The 21449-nt window shown below is 41.8% G+C and overlaps 1 protein-coding gene across 3 annotated transcripts in view; it reads left to right on the forward strand.

The window, feature by feature from the left end:
- cnih3 (cornichon family AMPA receptor auxiliary protein 3) overlaps window positions 1-21449 on the forward strand; it is a 145400-nt gene that overhangs the window by 41473 nt on the left and 82478 nt on the right. For all 3 annotated transcript variants that reach the window (XM_082505401.1, XM_082505402.1, XM_082505403.1), the window contains exon 3: window positions 17888-17935. In XM_082505401.1, the coding sequence (XP_082361527.1) occupies window positions 17888-17935 (48 nt within the window). The remainder of the gene's footprint in view (window positions 1-17887; window positions 17936-21449) is intronic.

Below are 21449 nucleotides of genomic sequence, written 5' to 3' on the forward strand. Positions count from 1 at the left end.
ACTGATAGCTTTAATTTAAAACTGAACTGAATAGATGAGACTTTTACTGTTACTGATAGAAATCTTGCTTTTTGAGTGTGATGTGCTCTCCACATTTCAGACTGGTTCTTCCCTCATGAGAACCGAGGAGACACAAAGATACGAAGCTGCAAGCCAATCCCTGACAATGTTTGAAACTAATTGATTTGACTGTAAACATTAACTGTTTTGGACTTTTGGACTAACACACACAAAAAGAGCTTGAAGTTGGTCCAATCCCAAGATTAAAGATCACAAAGGTCATACACTTCCTGACTTGAGACTGACGTGTGCAGACAAGACATCTATGTTAACCTTTATGGCTTTCATTCTTCTACAAATGTGCCGCGTTTGAATTTTGTTACTGCAATGCTGTAATTAAAGGGGATCATTTTTTACATCCACATATATGCAGAAAATTATAGGCAGGAATAAAATCTCATGTAGGGCAACATATATTCAAAACATAGCCCTTTCGGATTTAGTTATATGGGTAAGAGTTTTAGGAACTCAGCGCCCAGCAGAAGCTTTACGATTGGTTGGTTTGTATAAATTTCTTTTTTTTAATCTAATTCATTCCCTTCTCTTTCTTCTTCCTCCCAAACATAAAATTATTCAGTGTTACCACTCCCAAAAGCAATCAGGAGACGTTGCAGAGAAAGATGTTCTTCGGGGTTGGTTAGCGTGGGAAACCTACTCTCGGTGAAATTGTTTCAGGATCAGTTCCAGGGCTCTAAACCCCTCTCCCCAGAGTATTCTGAGCTTTTACAGTTGGCTCTTAATAATGCACACTGCTATAGCACCAGCAGTGAGCCTGAAGGTGACATTGACTTAAAAGCTCTGGACTGTATAGCTTCTTAGGACTATTGACTTCTATACGTACATGCTTGGGGATGGGTGTCAGAAGCAGGGAGAAAAAGTTGCAGAAAGAGCAAGACTTCCGAAAAAAATTGCAAACTGGGTGAAAGAGTTTGAGATGGAAGCTGGTAGACAGAAAAGGGGAGAAATAGCTGAATGAGGATTTCGTAAGAGGCAAATGAAAAGGACTCTTCAGATTGAAAGGCATTTTCAAAACTCTGAAAACAGTGCATTAGACCAGATTTCCCCGCTCAGTACCACTTTCATATTTTGTCATATTTGCATATCATTATGCAATGCTGAACGTATCAAAGAAACCAGCGAGGGAATGGGTACAAAAGGTTCCATCTAATTTTCTCTTCCATTTTCCTTTCTTCTCTCACTCTCCCACATTTCCTTAACCCATCCCTCCCCCATTCTCCTCCTCCTTACATGAAACGCATCACTGCAGTCAATATTAACATGAAAATGTGGCCTTGAATTGCATGATTTCTTTCCAAAATACACATTCATTAAAGGCATTGTTAAAGTTCTGGCTACTCGTAAAAGTTTTTACGGTGAGTTCAACTTGATGTTTTAGTTTTCTGCTGGGTTCCCAGGGGCCTTGAAAATCTTAGAAATTTTGGAGGAACGGGAAAACCTCAGAACAGATTGTAAGAAAATAAAGCAACTCTCTCAAAATTACATTTAATTGATTAAGTCAGGAACTGCATAAAAGGAGGGGATGAGTGGAAGTGGGTTGCAAAGTGGGTATTCAACTCTTTTCAGGATAAAGTGTGTTAAAGAGCCACTGTATGACATCTGGTGCTTTCTTTTTCTTTCTTTCTGTGTGTGTAGTGTGTGTATTAATTTCTTTCTGGGGACCAAAAATTGGAGGTTTACGATACTTGTGGGGACCAACAGCCGTTATGGGTGACTAAGATCCCAGTCCCCACAAGTTTGAAGGCATTTTTGAGACTCAAAATGTTGTTTGAGTGTCAAAGTATCAGTTAGGTTATGGTTAGGTTAGAGTTAGGGAAAGCATTATATCAATGAGATGTCCCCACAAGGATATAGTGTGAGTGTGCACACTAATAAATTTAACTAGGCCATGTAAGCCTTAACTGAAAGGTTGAAATTACAATAAGACACAATACAAATTTTACTGAATAACTTACACAGTACACATAAATGTTTTGTTTTTTTCATTAAAAGGACTAAGAATACCAAATTTCCTACATATTTTGCACACATCTTGGTTTTTGGTATACAATAAGAAAACATTCTCTCATTTACCTTTCTGGCAGTTTGATGGTTTCATTCTGAACAGCCACACTTTTCCCTCCATCTCTCTAACACACACATGGCCTCTTACTGAAACTGTCCATGTGATCTGTCTCTCCCTAACTTTTGCATAATATCTCTGTTTTCTTTTCCTCCTTCCGCTCTATCTGTCTCCATCTTTCTTGCTTGAAACCAGCAAGTCTAATTAGCAGTTGCTGTCAGCCTGCTCCCTGAGGGAGGAACCTCACACTGGGCACATTCTTCATGCAGACACATGGTCAGGTGCTATCTCTCGGCATCACTGTCTATCCATCCCTGCTGCACAGTAAACTTTATGTAAAAGTTGCTCTCTTGTTGTTTCCCCTCTAACTGCCACACACACACACACACACACACACACACACACACACACACACACACACACACACACACACTCAAATATGGAGTAGCAATCTGGGAAACTTGGAGGAATAAATTTATGAAAAATGTCACATCACATGGAGGAATGGCTTTTACCCATAAAACATATGGACTGTTTTTTACTGGAGGGTTTCTAAAGTTTTTTTTTTCCAGAATTTGTATGTGTGTTTTTATCATTTTATGGCTGTTTTTCAATCAGGATAGCTTGTGAAAATGGAAGACCAGAATTAGGATTTTATTGAATTAGCTGACCTGCAGACAGCTGAGACTGAAGAAGTCACTTGTATGAGCGATGAAAAGTTTCTCCACTGAAAACGTTATGTCCAGATGAACAGAATTAACATTTTTGGAATACTAGTTCAGATCAAAGAAATAATTGGCTCAACAGATCTTTGGTCAAGGAAAACAGGAACAACCCTGGAGTCAGTGACAAATAGTAAGATGTCCTGGCTTTGTGGAGGGCTTTTTTTTTTTTTTTTAGAGAGTAACAAACTATTTTAAATAGAGATCAAAGCATTTTCAAGTAAGGATCAAGTTAATGTGGGCCTACAGCGGTGTCAATTAATATGGGTATTTTCAGATGTTGCTTTATTGTACAGTCCCAACAACAAACCTGAATGCGCAAGTTGCAAGTTTTTTGGCATGATAAAAAACCTCTTGCAGGCAATGCTTCGATGGGTATTCAGAGTCAAAGCAACATCCACATGAATGCCAGAGCAGAACACTACATTGTAAAGATTTAATGTTCACTGGAGTACATATTATCACACAAGAACATACTCTGTTCTACACAATCCTAAAAAACAGCTTGCTTTGCAATTACTGTTAGGAGTTCACACATTTCAGTGGTGCGCACACTGATGCACACAAACACAGATGTCCTGTGAGGAAAACACATTTTACTATTCATTACATTGTTGCCTTAAGTGGAATTTCCTCCCTGTGGCCTCTGATGCCTATATGACTGACTATAGTGAGGCTCCTTGTGCCACCATATTCCCATCCACTATTATTACCTGTAGCCAGTGGCACTGATAAAATTGTCTGAGTTGACATCAGAGTGATAAGTGAGAAGAAAGATGACAAAAAGAGAAACTGGGATTTTGTGGCTTTTGAGTGTTTCCAATATTCATTTTTTGCTCAGCGTCAGCATCACACCAAGCATGCAGGCAAAACTGATGACAGCTTCTATAGCCTCTTCAGACTTCTTTAAATGCTACCGCAAGCCATCCAACACTTTCTCTCCATTGCCTGTCACCTTTAGACACCTAGTGACAGGCAGAATTTAAACATTATGAACAAACTTCATCAGTTTATTAAGTGTACGCTAGGCAGGTCCTTTTAACATCCTTCAGGCTACAAGAAAACCATTTTAGGGTGTGGTAAAGTCATGGTTAGAAACTAGAAGATGTTCCCTTTAAGTATGAAAAATAGGTGAATAATACATATAAATGGGTAGCTGTGATGTAACTAGGACCCTTATGCTAAACAGGTCACTGGTGACCAGTGTTGGGTAAGTTACTTTAAAATAGTAACTTAGTTACATTACTACTTACGTCTCTCAAAAGTAACTCAGTTACTTCAAGTTACTCGTTACTTTCAAAGTAACTAGTTACTAGGGAAAGTAACTTTGGTTTTACTCAGAATTCTCTTGTTAATGTGTTGCTTCCGTAACTGGATATCCAGCCAGATTGCCAGTCTTCTAGCTTGCTTACATGCCACAAGTGCACTGTGCCACCTACCAATAGAAAGGAAAAGATAATGTGCATATTTCCACAAGAGAAATCCCACGCCTGGACCGCCATTGACTGCTGCCATGATTCTAGCCTACGTCACAGTGTCACGTGCGCCTTTTACATCCAACACAAAAACTGCAGTCGTGGTGCTTTCGATTGTACTCAGAACTCGGAAATTCTGCCTTCTGAATAGGAAGATGTAGGTAACAACAGATGAGCTGCATACAGGGCTGGACTGGGACAACAAAATCGTCCCGGACATTTTGACTAGAGACTGGCCCACCATTATAGGAAAAATCATAAAGCCTTTGAATAAAAACAAACACTGTTGTGACAGTGATGCACACTGTTCTGATGGTATATATGCATTAATCTATCAATCGTTTGTTGTAAGATTCAGATAATTCTTTTTTAAAAGCTAGACATTTTAAATGAGAATAAGAAAGAAAAGTATTTCTTTGTGCCCACCTCTCCCTGTTAATGCCCTACCTGGCCCCCCTGGCAAAACTTTGCTAGATCCGCACCTGCACAGTTACCAGCTGTCAGCTACCTAAAAAAGGATCCTGGGGTTATTTGTCTCTCAGAAACAGTTCATAACTTCCCTTCAACTCATTCATGTCAGCTAAAAGGTAAACCTGTTTCTCCATCACCTGTTCAGCTCTGATGATTCAGTAAGGACATCTCCTGGTTTCATCGTCATGTTTCCCTCTCATCAGATGTACAGTGGGGCAAAAAAGTATTTAGTCAGCCACCGATTGTGCAAGTTCCCCCACTTAAAATGATGACAGAGGTCAGTAATTTGCACCAGAGGTACACTTCAACTGTGAGAGACAGAATGTGAAAAAAAAATCCATGAATCCACATGGTAGGATTTGTAAAGAATTTATTCGTAAATCAGGGTGGAAAATAAGTATTTGGTCAATAACAAAAATACAACTCAATACTTTGTAACATAACCTTTGTTGGCAATAACAGAGGTCAAACGTTTACTATAGGTCTTTACCAGGTTTGCACACACAGTAGCTGGTATTTTGGCCCATTCCTCCATGCAGATCTTCTCGAGAGCAGTGATGTTTTGGGGCTGTCGCCGAGCAACACGGACTTTCAACTCCCGCCACAGATTTTCTATGGGGTTGAGGTCTGGAGACTGGCTAGGCCACTCCAGGACTTTCAAATGCTTCTTACGGAGCCACTCCTTTGTTGCCCGGGCGGTGTGTTTTGGATCATTGTCATGTTGGAAGACCCAGCCTCGTTTCATCTTCAAAGTTCTCACTGATGGAAGGAGGTTTTGGCTCAAAATCTCACGATACATGGCCCCATTCATTCTGTCCTTAACACGGATCAGTCGTCCTGTCCCCTTGGCAGAAAAACAGCCCCATAGCATGATGTTTCCACCCCAATGCTTCACAGTAGGTATGGTGTTCTTGGGATGCAACTCAGTATTCTTCTTCCTCCAAACACGACGAGTTGAGTTTATACCAAAAAGTTCTACTTTGGTTTCATCTGACCACATGACATTCTCCCAATCCTCTGCTGTATCATCCATGTGCTCTCTGGCAAACTTCAGACGGGCCTGGACATGCACTGGCTTCAGCAGCGGAACACGTCTGGCACTGCGGGATTTGATTCCCTGCCGTTGTAGTGTGTTACTGATGGTGACCTTTGTTACTTTGGTCCCAGCTCTCTGCAGGTCATTCACCAGGTCCCCCCGTGTGGTTCTGGGATCTTTGCTCACCGTTCTCATGATCATTTTGACCCCACGGGATGAGATCTTGCGTGGAGCCCCAGATCGAGGGAGATTATCAGTGGTCTTGTATGTCTTCCATTTTCTGATAATTGCTCCCACAGTTGATTTTTTTCACACCAAGCTGCTTGCCTATTGTAGATTCACTCTTCCCAGTCTGGTGCAGGTCTACAATACTTTTCCTGGTGTCCTTCGAAAGCTCTTTGGTCTTGGCCATGGCGGCGTTTGGAGTCTGACTGTTTGAGGCTGTGGACAGGTGTCTTTTATACAGATGATGAGTTCAAACAGGTGCCATTCATACAGGTAACGAGTGGGGGACAGAAAAGCTTCTTACAGAAGACGTTACAGGTCTGTGAGAGCCAGAGATTTTCCTTGTTTGAGGTGACCAAATACTTATTTTCCACCCTAATTTACGAATAAATTCTTTACAAATCCTACCATGTGAATTCATGGATTTTTTTTTCACATTCTGTCTCTCACAGTTGAAGTGTACCTCTGGTGCAAATTACTGACCTCTGTCATCATTTTAAGTGGGGGAACTTCCATAATCGGTGGCTGACTAAATACTTTTTTGCCCCACTGTACAAACCCATATCATGACCAGCAGCTTTTTTGCAGCTGTGGCTCCAGCAAACATCAGCTGATACTAGAAATTAATATTAAATAAATTCTAACAACAGCTGATCAAGCTTAAACGTGCTGCTGTTGTTTAGCGCGACATCCGCTGGTTTCCTCTTTCGGCGCAAAGTGGGCGATAAATAAACAACAGAGAAAAGCCGATCAGCTGATCATTGATCAGTTTTCATGATTGAAGTAGAAACGGGAGAGGGAGGGGGAGAATGAAAGAAGAAGAGGCAGCTGTGCAGCAAAGACACAGAATAACTCCAGCTTTGTGCCTTTTTCATTGTAGCTGAATTACGGGACAAACTGTTCCTTTTCACCTCAATAAGAAACGCGTAATATTTTCTCTGAATACCAGACGGGACGGTTGGCAACTCTAATAACTTATGAACAAAATAAAGTTCAACATCATTAACTTCATAGCACCCACCCAGCTGTATAGAAACTCCGTCATGCTAGCTAGTACGCAGTACAGAAAAAGTCAGAATAACGAAAATAAACTCCACCTAAACTTGGTTTATATCTGACCCAGATAGACTGCAGGTCATAACTTCTTACCCGAAGTTCAGTTCACACTTGGACCGGCGGCCGCCTCGGGTCTCTTTTCCTTCTGCGTCCCCTTTCCTTCATCCACCTGCTGGCCTCCACCACTTGCTAATGTTACTGAATCTGTGGAACCTCCGCGATAGCCACCACATGAAGTAACGAGTAACGAGCCTATCTAAATCCCAGTAACGACTAACGCGTTCCTGATTTTGGCATAATAACTAGTTACCGTACTCGTTACCACAATAATAACGTAGTTACTGTAACGCGTTACTTAATAACGCGTTAGTCCCAACACTGCCGGTGACCTTAAACTGCTCTGCCTCTTAAAATGAAGGTAACTTTAATTTCCCCACTCCATCTATCCCTCTCCAACCCACTCTCCCCTTCTTTTTCATTTCCTGTTTATACTTCCATGCTGCTCGCTTGCTTGTCAACCAAAGTAACATTTCAAAGAGGCATCAGCCTAATTGCTTGCAAATGAGTAGACAGTTGTGGGGGGGGTGGGGGGTGCACACATACACCCACAAACACACATTACTGAACATATAATAGCAGAATATATTTGTCTTTCACACCCGGCAGGAGATGAAGGCAAGGGGAGACGGTGCAGAAGTGAATTGGACTGGTCCCTGATGAGATGCTCAGTTCCGGACATTAGCAGTGGAGATAATTGGCTATCAGACAGAGTCCGTCATGGCTGCTGTGGCTTGTTTATGTCAGGAAGATAGGACTATGTGCAACTGTCTCTAAGTCTAGTGATTGAGGTCACATCAGAGGACAGAGGGAGAGTTCAAATTGTCTGTTAATATAAATTCTTACCAAGAACTTTTCAGCATATCCTCAGAGTTAAAGTTCCCTCAGCTAAAACATCTTTATCTTATATTTTAAATTTCTAAATTAATTTTCTATAATCTCTATATCTCTATATAAAATGTAATTTATATTTAAAGTTTCCTTTAAATCCTTTAAAAAGTAGATTCCTCCATGCTTTTGCCTGTATCTGGAAGATAACACACTACTACCATAGACGGTGGTGATACTGTATCTAGAAGCGATTTCCTAACCACCATTAACCTGTTAACGTCCACCAGTGGACTTTGCAATCAACTGGGATTTTGTCTCATCCAGGCAACTTACGGCATTTTCAGTATTATGGAAAGGTAAGTTGTAGTGCAGATGTATTTGAGAGCAGGTTACGTTCAAGATTAGAGATCAGCAGGTATCAAATTATCACCAACCAGTCCTCCGGAATATAGTGTCATCATTCCTGGAAGATCCCTCAGACCCTCGTTGTCCAGGAGGGTCTAAAGTCCTGGCGTTTATTTGATAAGCATCAGTGAGTAATCTAGATTCTTAGACACAACTTTATTCATTTCTTAGCATCTCAGCATTTCTCAGAAGTATAGATGGAAAGTTTCATTACAAGTTTCATCAATCTGCAGTAAACTAACACTACAAATTGTGGATGAATTTCAGAATAATATTCCTGAATGTAAAAATATGAACACTCTGAATATCTTGGCATTGACATGGAGTCATGTAAGGTTAAAACAAACTCAGCCCTAACCCTCACCTCGTTACTGTTGATCTCATGGATGTTAAGAGCCTGAAAGGGACATGGCTGAAAATCACTATTGGATGACCGTAATCTTCATGTTAGGGATGCACTGATACCGATACCGGTATCTGGTATCAATACCACATTTTCTAAAGTACTCGTACTCGTTAAAAGTCCCCCGATACCGAGGACCGATACCATGGTCTGAGACCTGTCTATGTTTGAGCGGCATGTAAGGGGTTAATCACAGGCACCGAGTGCCCGCCCCCAGGCCCTGAGTGCCCGCCCCGGCTGCAGCTCAGAGCGGGGAGAAAGCGAGGCGAGACATATCAGCTGTGTGGAATTATTTCAAAGTGAACGAAGACGCGAAAACAAAGGCGGACTGCAAATTGTGCTCAGCGAAATTGTCCAGAGGAGGCTCTAAAGGTAGCGCATTTAACACAAGCAATTTAATCAAGCACCTAAAATCCCAACACAACAACGAGTACAAAGAGTTTACCCACGCTTATTTACCCACGCTTTTTAGCACAGAGGAGCATAGCTGATGCTATAGCAGTGGGACGGAAAATAGTTGGGCATTTTAAACATTCCACCTTAGCCTACTCCCGCCTTGAGGACATTCAGGGACAGCTCAACCAGCCAATAAAGAGACTGCAGCAGGATGTACAGATGCGCTGGAACAGCACGTATTACATACTCCAGTCCCTCATTGAGCAAAAAAAAGCGAGTGCACGAACTCCCTGGCTGTATCCCAATTCAGGGTCTGCAGCCTTAAAGTACGCAGCCTCAACGATCCTCAAGGGCCGCGTACTTAAAGACCGCTAAGGCCGGAAGTGCGAGGCTTGTGAAATGGGACGGTCTAGCCTCCGTTGCGCTGCCCAGGTTGCCTAGCAACCATGATATTAACAGCTGGAAACGTTTCATACAGCTTTATTTGACAGAAATGAAGGAGAAAATCATTTGTTCATTTGTTTGTTTGTTTCTACATGAGCTTTGATCATTCTCTGTAAGATTAAGGTCAGCTATTGAACGGCGTATATTTTAAAGTAAAGGCTTTAAAACCAAGTTTGTACAAACGTCATTAATGTCACATAACTTTGCCGACATGTGGCCAACAGTAATGTTTTAATGTTCTTCGTTATTAAACATTTGCACATAAATAAGTGACATAATATTCAGTACTTACTTAAAGTTTACTCTTCGGGCGACCCTGTCCACCGTTTTTTTCAGCAAAATTATCCACACCCACCGCCGTGCTATGCATTCTGGGATATGTTGGGTCACGAAGTCTACACCGCCACGTTCTTAAAATTCAGGGAAATGAAGGACGCATTTGAGGGCCGCATTTCGAGCAGCCTTCGAATTGGGACAGCCTTCGTCGCGTCGCGGTGACGTAATCGGCCTTGAAATGTGGCCTTTAAGGCTGCAGACCCTGAATTGGGATACAGCCCCTGACTATCTCACCGCTCACCAATGGGCTCTTATGGAGACGACTGTTGCCATCCTCGCCCCCTTTGAGGAACTAACTAAAAAAGTGAGCAGCTACGACGCACTAGCCTCTGATGTCATCCCAGCTGTGACTGTGCTAGTGAGACTTCTAAACAGAGAAACAGACAAACAAATTTAAAATTAAATTTTGTTTTTTTTATAATTATTTATTCTGTAATATGTTGCATAGAAAATGCTTTTCATTTTAAATAAATGTTCTTAATTCCAAACTGGTCCCTTGTTTGTTTATTTGTTGTTAAATTATAGGACTAAAGCTGTTACCTGCAAATTTAAATCATGTTTTTATTAAGTAATCAGTATCGGCGAGTACTGAAATGCAAGTACTCGTACTCGTTTCCAAAAAAGTGGTATCGGTGCATCCCTACTTCATGTCCTCACCCAGCACTGCATTATTGATAGGAATGATTCTGTCATGGAAATCACTGCATGGACTCAGGATCACTTCCAAAGTCATTTACCATGCCATCGACAAGTATGTGTTAAAGTTCCATCAAGCAAAGAAAAACCTATTGGTGAACATGATCCAGAAACATCACCATCTTCTCTGTGCCAAAGCTCATTTAAACGGGTTTGAGGCAAAGTGCAAACATTTCTGTGGTTCACAAGAATCAAAATGTAAAATTCGTTTTCAAATACAAGGATTTTCCTCCAAACTATGAGGGAGAGCAATCAGTTTGTTAGCAGTGTTCAGTTCAAAAGCCTCCATCACTGATGTTATGGGGATGCATTAGTGCCAATAGAACTGCCAGCTTGCACATCTGGAGGGCACATCAATGCTGAAAGGCATATACAGTTTTTAGAGCAATATGCTCCCATGCAGATCTTTTTGGGGAAAGGCTTGCGTATTTCAGCAAGATAATGACAAAGACCTAGACACGTTAAATGGACTGATTCTTATAAAGCACTTCAGCACTTGAAGTGCTTTATACAACTTGTTTCATTCATCCATGCTTTTTCTAAGTACTTTCTATCTAACATTCACACATATTCATAATCTGATGGATGCATCGGAAAGCAACTTGGGGTTAGTATCTTGCCCAAGGATATGTGGGGATCAAACCACCAACCTTCCAATCAGTGGATCTCCTCAGCTGCAGCCACTCCAGAATTGTTGATCTTTTAATTTCCAGAATCAGATGGATGTTAAATTCTCACCCCAACCAGTCGCAGCAGATGACCACCCCTCCCTGAGCCTGGTTCTGCCAGAGGTTTCTTCCTTTTAAAAGGGAGTTTCTCCTTCCCACTGTTGCCAAAGTGCTTGCTCATAGAGTGTTGTATGATTGATGGGTTTTTCTCTGTATGTATTATTGTAGGGTCTACCTTATAAAGCGCCTTGAGGCAACTGTTGTTGTGATTTGGCGCTGTAAATAAAATTGATTGAAATTGAATTGAATTAAATTGATGAGCAGATTGTGGAGAGTTTTTCAAGGAGTAGTCAAATAATTATGAGTATAAACAGCATCTATCTATAGAGGTAAAGTCCCATTAATCTTGGGAATGAGGTTCTTAACACCTAAATGCTATAAAGAGATACAATGGCCACCTTCATTTTCCCACCATGTTTTATTTATGTCCTACACTCTCATCTCTCGCTGTTCTTGCAGTGGTGTTACCTCAGAGCTGTTTGCAGCCTCCAACCCAGGAACCTCTGGTTTCATTATTTACAGCGCAGACATAAATTAATCATTTTCCTGAAGGAACCTCTGTTGCAGTCTGTACTTCTTAAAAATAATAATCAAATATTCATTTTACATCCTCATCAGTTGTAGGAATTGAGTATGTGAGTATTTATTACAAAGCGTGCTGCGGGGAAAAGCCTGTTCTAACGTTTGAGTCTAAGGTTTATTTTTCAACAGGATCTTGAGCTTTATTGTGAAAGGTTTATGTGGAAAATAAACAACCGGACACGCGATGGTTTTACCGTCATTATTGCTAACGACAACGCATAAAAAATCCATAGTGTGGTTATATAAAATATAAGAGAAAGAGAGAACTTTAAGAAATTAATATAGCCACTACAGTGACCATCAAAACGATGAAAAAATATTGCCGTAAACAGTTTATTTTGCGACACCACGAAACAAACGATAGCGTAAAATGAAACGATAGACTTTTTTATATCGTCATCCGATATATATCCTTATATCGAACAGCCCTAGTATGAAACCAATTACAGACTAGGGCATTGCCAAAGTTTTAGTGTCAAGAAGGTAGCTAAGTCCTGGCACTGGACAGCAATAGTTACGTCAAATATCTCATAACACAGAATTTTTTTACATGTTGATATGATGTTGATACATATGAGATATCACTGGCATATTTTAAGTATATGGAGCTCATGTCAGAGTGACTTGCTTAATGAAATGGGAAACTGGATTAATACATAAAATAGCACTGAACCTGGTAAATTACCAACAAATCTAGCTACAGTGATTTCACTCTTCTGAATGAAAGATGGTGAGGTCAGCTGCTGTCACGACTGCTCCGACCACTTTTTCTTTGTCTTTGTTTTTTAAGTTAGTTTTCAGCGTTTCTAAATCGGCAAAATCATCACCATTGGGTACATTAGGTATGACAGTGACACTCTTGTTTCTATTGGTATACAATGTACTCACAATTAGAAGTTTTTAACTCCGGATCCGAGCTGGCCGAGTGAGATCTTGAGGGAGAACAAAGGGAAGCGGCGGCGGCCTAGAGGGAAGCGAGCCGGCGTCAGGAACAGGCTGAGAGCTCGTGCACACCGCACACCTCTGCCTGGCATCCTGCTCGCCAACGTCCAGTCACTGGAGAACAAGCTTGACGACCTCAGGGCCAGGGTAAAGTTCCAGAGAGACATTCGGGACTGCAATCTCCTCTGCTTCACCGAGACATGGCTGAACCCAGCGGTGCCGGACCACGCCATCCAGCCGGCCAAGTTCTTCTCGGTTCACCGCATGGACAGGACACGGGACGTTGTTCCTCTCACACGCTCCTGCACACCAAATATGGAACTACTGTCCATCATGTGTCGTTCTTTTTATCTACCTCGGGAATTTACATCGGTCATTATAAGTGCCGTTTATATTCCACCACAAGCGGACACGGTCACCGCCTTATGCGAGCTGCATGAGGCACTCACACAGCACCAGACACAACACCGGGACGCTGCGCTTATTGTGACGGGGGACTTTAATAGCGCCAACCTCAAACGCGCAGCGCCGAACTTTTATCAACACATCACCTGTCCCACCAGAGGTGTAAGGACACTGGACCACTGCTACACTACGGTCAAGGACGGCTACAAGGCACAATCCCGCCCTCCGTTTGGCAAATCTGATCATGCCGCCATCTTCCTCATGCCAAAATACAAACAAAGGCTGAAACAGGAAGTTCCGGTTCAGAGGAAGGTCGCGTGCTGGACGGATCAATCGGTGGCCGCGTTACAGGACGCACTCGATGACGCAGACTGGGGCATGTTCAGAAACAGCTCCGATGATGATGTCAATGTGTTTACGGAAGCGGTTGTGGGATTCATCGGGAAACTAGCAGATGATACCGTGGAGACAAAGACTATCACAACGTTTCCCAACCAGAAGCCGTGGGTAGATATCCAACATCTCTTTATCTCAGTCGGTGATCCCCACATGCTTCAAAGAGTCCATCATTGTTCCTGTCCCGAAGAAACCCCACCCTGCTTCTCTCAATGACTATCGCCCTGTAGCCCTCACCTCAGTAGTGATGAAGTGCTTTGAACGCCTGGTCAGAGACTTCATCATTTCTTCACTACTAGACACACTGGACCCACTACAGTCCGCTTACCGTCCAAATCGTTCCACAGACGATGCCATCTCTCATCTCCTCCACACATCACTCACTCACTTGGACACTAGAAGGGGGAATTATGTTAAAATGCTCTTCATAGACTACAGCTCTGCATTTAACACCATAATTCCCTCCACACTCACCACCAAGCTGGAGCATCTGGGACTCAGCTCATCTATGTGTCAGTGGATCTCCAACTTCCTAACTGGCAGACCACAGGCAGTAAGGATGGGCGGACATGTCTCAGCCTCGACCACTCTCAGCACTGGCGCCCCCCAGGGGTGTGTTCTGAGCCCCCTGATGTACTCTTTGTACACATATGACTGTGTGGCCACTACCAGCTCCACCACCATCATCAAGTTTGCTGACGACACCGTCGTGGTGGGCCTGATCTCTGATAACAACGAGACGGCCTACCTGAAGGAGATTAGGAATCTGGAGAACTGGTGCCAGAGGAACAACCTCCTTCTAAACGTCAGTAAGACAAAGGAGCTGATAGTGGACTTCAGCACTAAGCAGGAGAGGAACTACCAGACCCCCGTCATCAACAAGTGCCCAGTGGAGAGAGTGGACAGCTTCAAATACTTCGGACTTCACATCACGCAGGACCTGTCATGGTCCTGTCACATCAACACCATGGTGAAAAAGGCCCGTCAGCGTCTCTACCACCTCAGACGCTTGAGAGACTTCCAACTGCCCTCCAAGGTGCTCAGGAACTTTTACTCGTGCACCATAGAGAGCATCCTGGCGGGAAACATCTTAACCTGGTTCGGGAACAGCACCATGCAGGACAGACGAGCTCTACAGAGGGTTGTGCGGTCAGCTGAACGCACCATCCGCTCCGAGCTCCCTGACCTGCACTCAATCTACAGCAGGCGGTGCTGGACCAAGGCCAGAAAGATGGTGAAGGACCTCAGCCATCCCAACAACAGACTGTTCTCTCTGTTGAGGTCAGGAAAGAGATTCCGCTCCCTGAAGACCAACACAGAGAGACTGAGGAGGAGCTTCTTCCCGCAGGCGATACGGTCTCTCAATCACACCACCACACAATACTGACCCACACATATAGTTCTTACACACACACTGGACATTCTGGACATTGTTTTCACTTCATCACTTAAATCACTTTAAGCATATTTGCACTGCACAAGACATAATGTGGATTGCACAACACTGGTTAATACTTGTACAGCTGCTGTTATTGTGTGTGTGTATATATATATATTTATTTATATTTCTTCATACATTCTTATATAGTTCTATATTGTGTATTTTGTTGTACAGGTATTTTATTTTCAACTTTAATTTATATATTTTATCTTATTCTTTCCCAGTTAAATTTACCCTTCATTCTAATTTGTGTTGTACAGTTATTTCATTTTTAACCTTAATTTATATTTTATTCCTTCCTAGTTAAATTTACCCTTTTTAATTTTTCATATTTATTTCCTATCTTATTCATAGCTTTTTCCTTTTTTGTTTTCTTTAGGTCACGAGCAGTTGTCCAAGCATTTCACTACATATCGTACTGTGTATCACTGTGTACGTGACAAATAAAATTTGAATTTGAATTTGAATTTGTTCATTGACTATATTCTAATAATAAGCAATTCATAATAACAATAAGAATTCTATTAATAATGTTGTTGTTACTAATGATAAGCTCAAGTTCTGAACTAAAATTACATTCACAAAATGAAACTCCAACATTTCAAACAAATTACAGTGAATATAAGAATCAAAGTTAAGCCTCGGGCTGAATACAAATCATATTTCATGGTGTTGCTGTGTGTTTGAAATAACTCACCGCCAGAACGGACAGAAGCCACTTCTCACTGCCTCTGTGCGCGTGCGCGCGCGCGCGCGCGCGCACACACACACACACACACACACACACACACACACACACACACACACACACACACAGCATCTTGTCTCTCTAAGCCTATGTCTTTCCAATGAGAGCCTTCTTCTGTCTCTGACACAGACACACACACACACACACACACAGGGAAGGGTTCTCGCTGACACATTTTTGCAGAAAAATCTAATTCATGTGCTCTCCGCCTGCAGTAAGCATTAAAAAATGTGGTATAAAAAATGTGCAGGTAGGTTAAAAACCGCAAAGGGCTTAAATTTAGGTCAAACTATGCTGTAAACAGATGCAGAGACTGCCCGTGGCTTTCAGTATGTGAGGAAGGATGACAATAAGCAGCGCTGCAGAGCAATGTTCATAAACTCTGTATTCATAGGCACCCGAGTGTGTTTTCACTCCAGTTATTTCAGCTCATTTTCATGCATTTTATTACCGTTTTTCTTATGTGGTAACTAAATATCGGTTCAGCTTTTGACATGCTACCTTTGATGTTCTGCACGTGGATAAATAATTTTTCATATACTTCATCATTCCCACAGAGCCTCTGTTGTTGACATTTGCAGACGGTATATGAGGCGCACAGATAAACTCAAAATGACTGTCCACAAGCACAAGCGGGCTGACACTCGGGTCAATACATGATTTATAAGCAGTCGGTATTTTGCATTGCTCCCCTGTGGACTTGCAGCACCGCCAGTCAAATGCAGGTTGCGTCATCCATAGGAATTGATTAATATTTGATCATGATGTTAAAAGCAGTGGTGAAATAGCTGCTTTTAGAGTCAGCATTGTGGTGAGTGCTGATTTAAGCATCTTGCAGCTTAATATACAAGCTGAGAACACTCAAATATTAAAACTTATATAAACAAGTAGCAGCCACCATTAATGCTGGGAAAAAGCTCCACAAATCAGCTATGTATGAATGAATAACTTTCTCTATCAATGTGGAGAAAAAATGACCATAGTGCAGGAGAACGTGATCTCCAGACTATATGTTTCCTGTTGTTCAACTGGGTACAAATTCAAATGTTTTCAGAATTTATATGTTACCCACCACTACCACGTATCACAGGAGCATCAACTGAAGCCAAAATGCAAAGACTTCGCCCAGTTCTTCTAGGGTGGATACCAAAGTCAAATAAAAGACATAATTTGTCCACTATATCCAGGACTGCCCTGGGATCTTCTCCCAGTTTTACATGACTGAAACACATGAGAGTTTCCAGAAGACATTCTGCTTTCGATTTGGGGGATCAGTGACTCTCCTCTGATCCTGAATGAGTGAGTTATATACTCTTAAGGTAAGGCTAGATGGAGGAAGCAATTAGAAATAAGTGAATTGAAAACTTTGTCTTCAGCTCTCTCTTCAACATAAGAGCTAAATTCATTGACCAATAATTTTCTCCAACAGATTTTTCTGTAGAAGGAAAATGAGCACATCTTAATTCAGTCATCCGTCCATCCTCTTCCGCTTATCCAATTCAGGGTCGTGGGCTGGGCTGGAGCCTATCACAGCTGTGATAAGGCAAGAGGCAGGGTACACCCTGGAAAGACTGTCAGTCTGTCACAGGGCTAACACAGATGGGCCATTTAGAATAACCAGTTAACCTAACCCCTAACTGCAGTCCAAAGACTTTAGGGGGAAGCTGCAGTACCTGGAGAAAACCCAGACAGACAAACAAGAACATGCAAACTCAACACAGAAAGTCCCTAATGGACCTTCTTGCTCTGAGGGAACAGTGCTAATCACCATGCCACCATGCTTCCCCACATTATCTTAAATTCTGTGCAGTAGCAAAATTGGGATAACCATTGATTTTTCACCTTCAGCACTGGCTCTCAAAAGAAGTGCAACTTAACAGTGCAAGGACAAATGTGCAGTATTTCTGTAGTTTCGTCTTTCATCATAACTTTTCCGTTTGCTCCTCTTACAGAGGGAGAGACTGCGAAACATCGAGAGGATCTGCAACCTGCTGAGGAAGGTAAGCAGTGAACAACAATTTTCATTCATCTTGTGCAAGTCCTATACATGGTCAGAAACAAAGCAGATTGGAGACTGGTAGGGAAGTGCACAGAATAAGAGGGAAAGAAGAAATGCATCTTGTAGTGAAAATTCCGTTTTCAGGTGACATCTGATACAATGTATCCAGAAAGCTTTCACAGCACTTGACTTGTTCCACATTTTTTTCATGTAACAGCTTTATTCCAAAATGGAATCAGTTCATTTTCCCAAAAAAATCAACACACAATACCCCCTGGGATGATCTGATATCCTCGTGTTGGTGTTGTTCCCAGACCATCATGAAAATGTTGTTCCAGGTTCAACATTGCAAGTGACCAATCACATTGTTGTGACGTTATTCCTTTGCGCGCCAAGCCATTCGTGCATTTATGAAATTCCAATGTTGCAAGGACAATATTAATTCTGCTTACTGTTTATTAAAGGGTTACGGTTAGGGTTAGGGTCAGGGTCCGTTGATCGGTGGACAGAGGCGGTTTCATGCAGCTTAAGTACAGTTTTTTGTTTTACGCTAGTTTTTCCCGAAGTCGCAAAAGTATGACGTCACAGCATTCTGATTGGTTACTTGCAATGTTGATCCTGGAACAACATTTAGTATGATGATCTGGGAACAACACCAACATGAGGATATCAGATCAGCCATACCCCCTGATGACACATTGAAAAACCTTTGCTTGAAATTCTTACATATTTATTGAAAATAGAAAGCAAAAATAAATTGTGTACATAAGTATTCAAAGCCTTTGCCATGACACTCAAAACCAAGGGTGTCGAACTCCAGGCCTCGAGGGCCAGTGTCCTGCAGGTTTTACATATCACCCTGGATCGCAACACCTGAATCAAATAATTAGTTCATTACCAGGCCTCTGGAGAACTTCAAGACATGCTGAAGAGGTCATTTAGCAATTTGTATCAGCTGTGTTGGATCAAGGACACATCTAAAACCTGCAGGACACCGGCCCTTGAGGCCTGGAGTTTAACACCTGTGCTCTAAACTACGCTCAGGTACATCCTGTTTCCACCAATCATCTGTCAGATTTTTCTACAACTTCATGGATGTCCACATGTGATAAATTCAGCAGATTGGAATATATTTGGGAAGCCACACACCTGCCTATCTGTTGTCCCATAGTCGCCAGTGCCTGTCAGAGCATGTATATAATATATTTTTTGGTTTCCAGGGTTGTGCATCACTGTTTTACAGGTTTTAAATGAATTTTTCAATTTGAACAAGGATGCTTTGTTTATTATCTTTCCTCGCAATGTACTGAAATCAAATGGTAGACACACATTGAAAGGTTCTGCATTGTGTTTTGCAGAGCTGTGCTGTCTGTTTCAGGTTTTGTGTGCCTTGAGGGCTCAGTATGAGGTTGAGAGAACTCCTCCCAGCTTCAGTTTGGCATCTGTTTCTCCCTCCACCTCTCTGAAACGCAAACCACATACTGTTTGAACTTGTGCATGCAAGCGTGTGTTTGTGCATATGTTTGTGTCATGCTGGAGGTTCACTGGCTGAACAGCTGATCTTGATCATCATTGTTGTTAACTCCAGCACCCAGCTCCTGCACTAGTCCCCGGAGAGGACATTTTCCCCTACAGATCATATGCTGAGATGGATAAACACACTGACATACTTACACAGACATCCAGACATGCTGTGCTTGGAGCTGTGACATACTGTGCAGGTAACAGTGAAGGTTGCTGGACACCATAGGCTGTTTAAAAAAATGGATGTAGCTTGTGGAACTAAAAGGGATAGCAGGGGATTTATATGTTGCAGTTGCAAAAACAAGTGTAGTTGTATAGAATGACCTTAGTACAACACTTTTCCTTAGTCACTGTTATTTATTTATCCTGTTAAATAACTGCATATTTTATAAATTCCGATTGTCAAATTCAGTATTGTCAATTAATTTCCAGAAGGACAATAAACCAGTGGTATGCTGTATAGGGCAGGCTTATTCTATGGTTTAAAAGCCGCTACTGTTAAATCACACATTGTCCCTTTTTGTATATAAATATATAAATCTTAATCTTGCTAGGATTTTGTTATGATAGCATAGTAACAATAAAGACTGTTGAATCTTCAGTCTTAAGGTGGAAACTCTATAAAAGGGGTTGTTTTTAACTAAATCCAATGCCTACACTGCCATTAGTGACCTTGGTGCATGATAAAAAGTCATGAATCATAGTATAAAGCCTTTAAAGGCTACAGAGGCCTAATACAAACAGAGATATCCACCTCAAAAAAGTGGTAAAATCCATAGATTAACAAATGTATTTAATCTGTCAATACATTAATCACCATTTTGTCTAACCATTATTCAGCATATGAGGTGACTGACGATTATGCACTGGCTAGTGAACTAAAGCAAAGAGAAGCAGCAGGAGAGGAAATTCCTGCCAAGTGCCTCAGGCGACAGCTTCTGATTTCATACATTCAGACAGAATCACACATTATGAGTTACACGCTTTTAGAAACTATATTTCACTGTCTTGCATACTGTGCCTGTCAGCATGATTGCCTAAGGTCCTGATGCATGAGGATCTGCTGCATTGTGGTGCTTTTTAAATCCTTTTTTGAGAGCTCTTCTTTCCCCTTCAAAAACTGTTCAGTTCACACCGACTGGCACGCTCACAGCATGTTGGTCCTGACTGATTTGGCTAAAAGCTTTGGCTGTATTTCTTTATGTTGGCATATGCACTTGGCAGTTTTCACTGCACACATTCACAAGCAGGCACATGGACACGTGCCATTTTTGTTCTCAATGGAGTGTGTTGTGTTTGATGGGTTTTGGATGACTGGAAACCCATGCAGATGACAATAGCTTGAGGGGATGTACTGTGTTCTTGTGTGTGTGTGTGTGTGTGTGTGTGTGTGTGTGTGTGTGTGTGTGTGTGTGTGTGTGTGTGTGTGTGTGTGGTGTTCATTAGATGTGCTTTCTTGCGGCTTGAAGCCACTGCGTTGTCACAGCAACTGAGCAAACCTGAGCGTACTCATTAGTGCTCTTCCTTTATTTTTGGGTCTGTCTTGGGCCTTTCTTCTCTCTCTCCTCTATTTTAACATTATTCTACCTTTCTCTTTTTTATCCCTCTCACTCTAGCCTCTCCATCTCTCCTAGTCCACAGATTCACAAGTGTAATAATGAGAGAATGAGTGAGGTATTGCCGAATCAGCAAAGGCAATTTTTTCAATCCCTCTAGTAGGTACTCATCATAAATTAAGATAGTTTACAAATATCCAGGAATAGCTAATGCTATCAACACAATCAGAAGAAATAATGAATGTGATGTATCCCAAAAAAAGCCCTGCATTCAGTTTTTGAGATTGGCTCAAAATTTTATAATTAGTTGTCACATGATGGAACAGATTCTATGTAATACCAATTTTGTTGGAGCACAAGACACGATGACGATGGAAAAGCAGATGGGGAATGACAGAGATATCCTAGTCAATGGGGAAGTTAAGAAAGGAAAGT

The sequence above is a fragment of the Aulonocara stuartgranti genome (genome assembly GCF_965226115.1).
Source record: "Aulonocara stuartgranti genome assembly, chromosome: 15".
Classification (NCBI taxonomy): Eukaryota; Metazoa; Chordata; class Actinopteri; order Cichliformes; family Cichlidae; genus Aulonocara; species Aulonocara stuartgranti.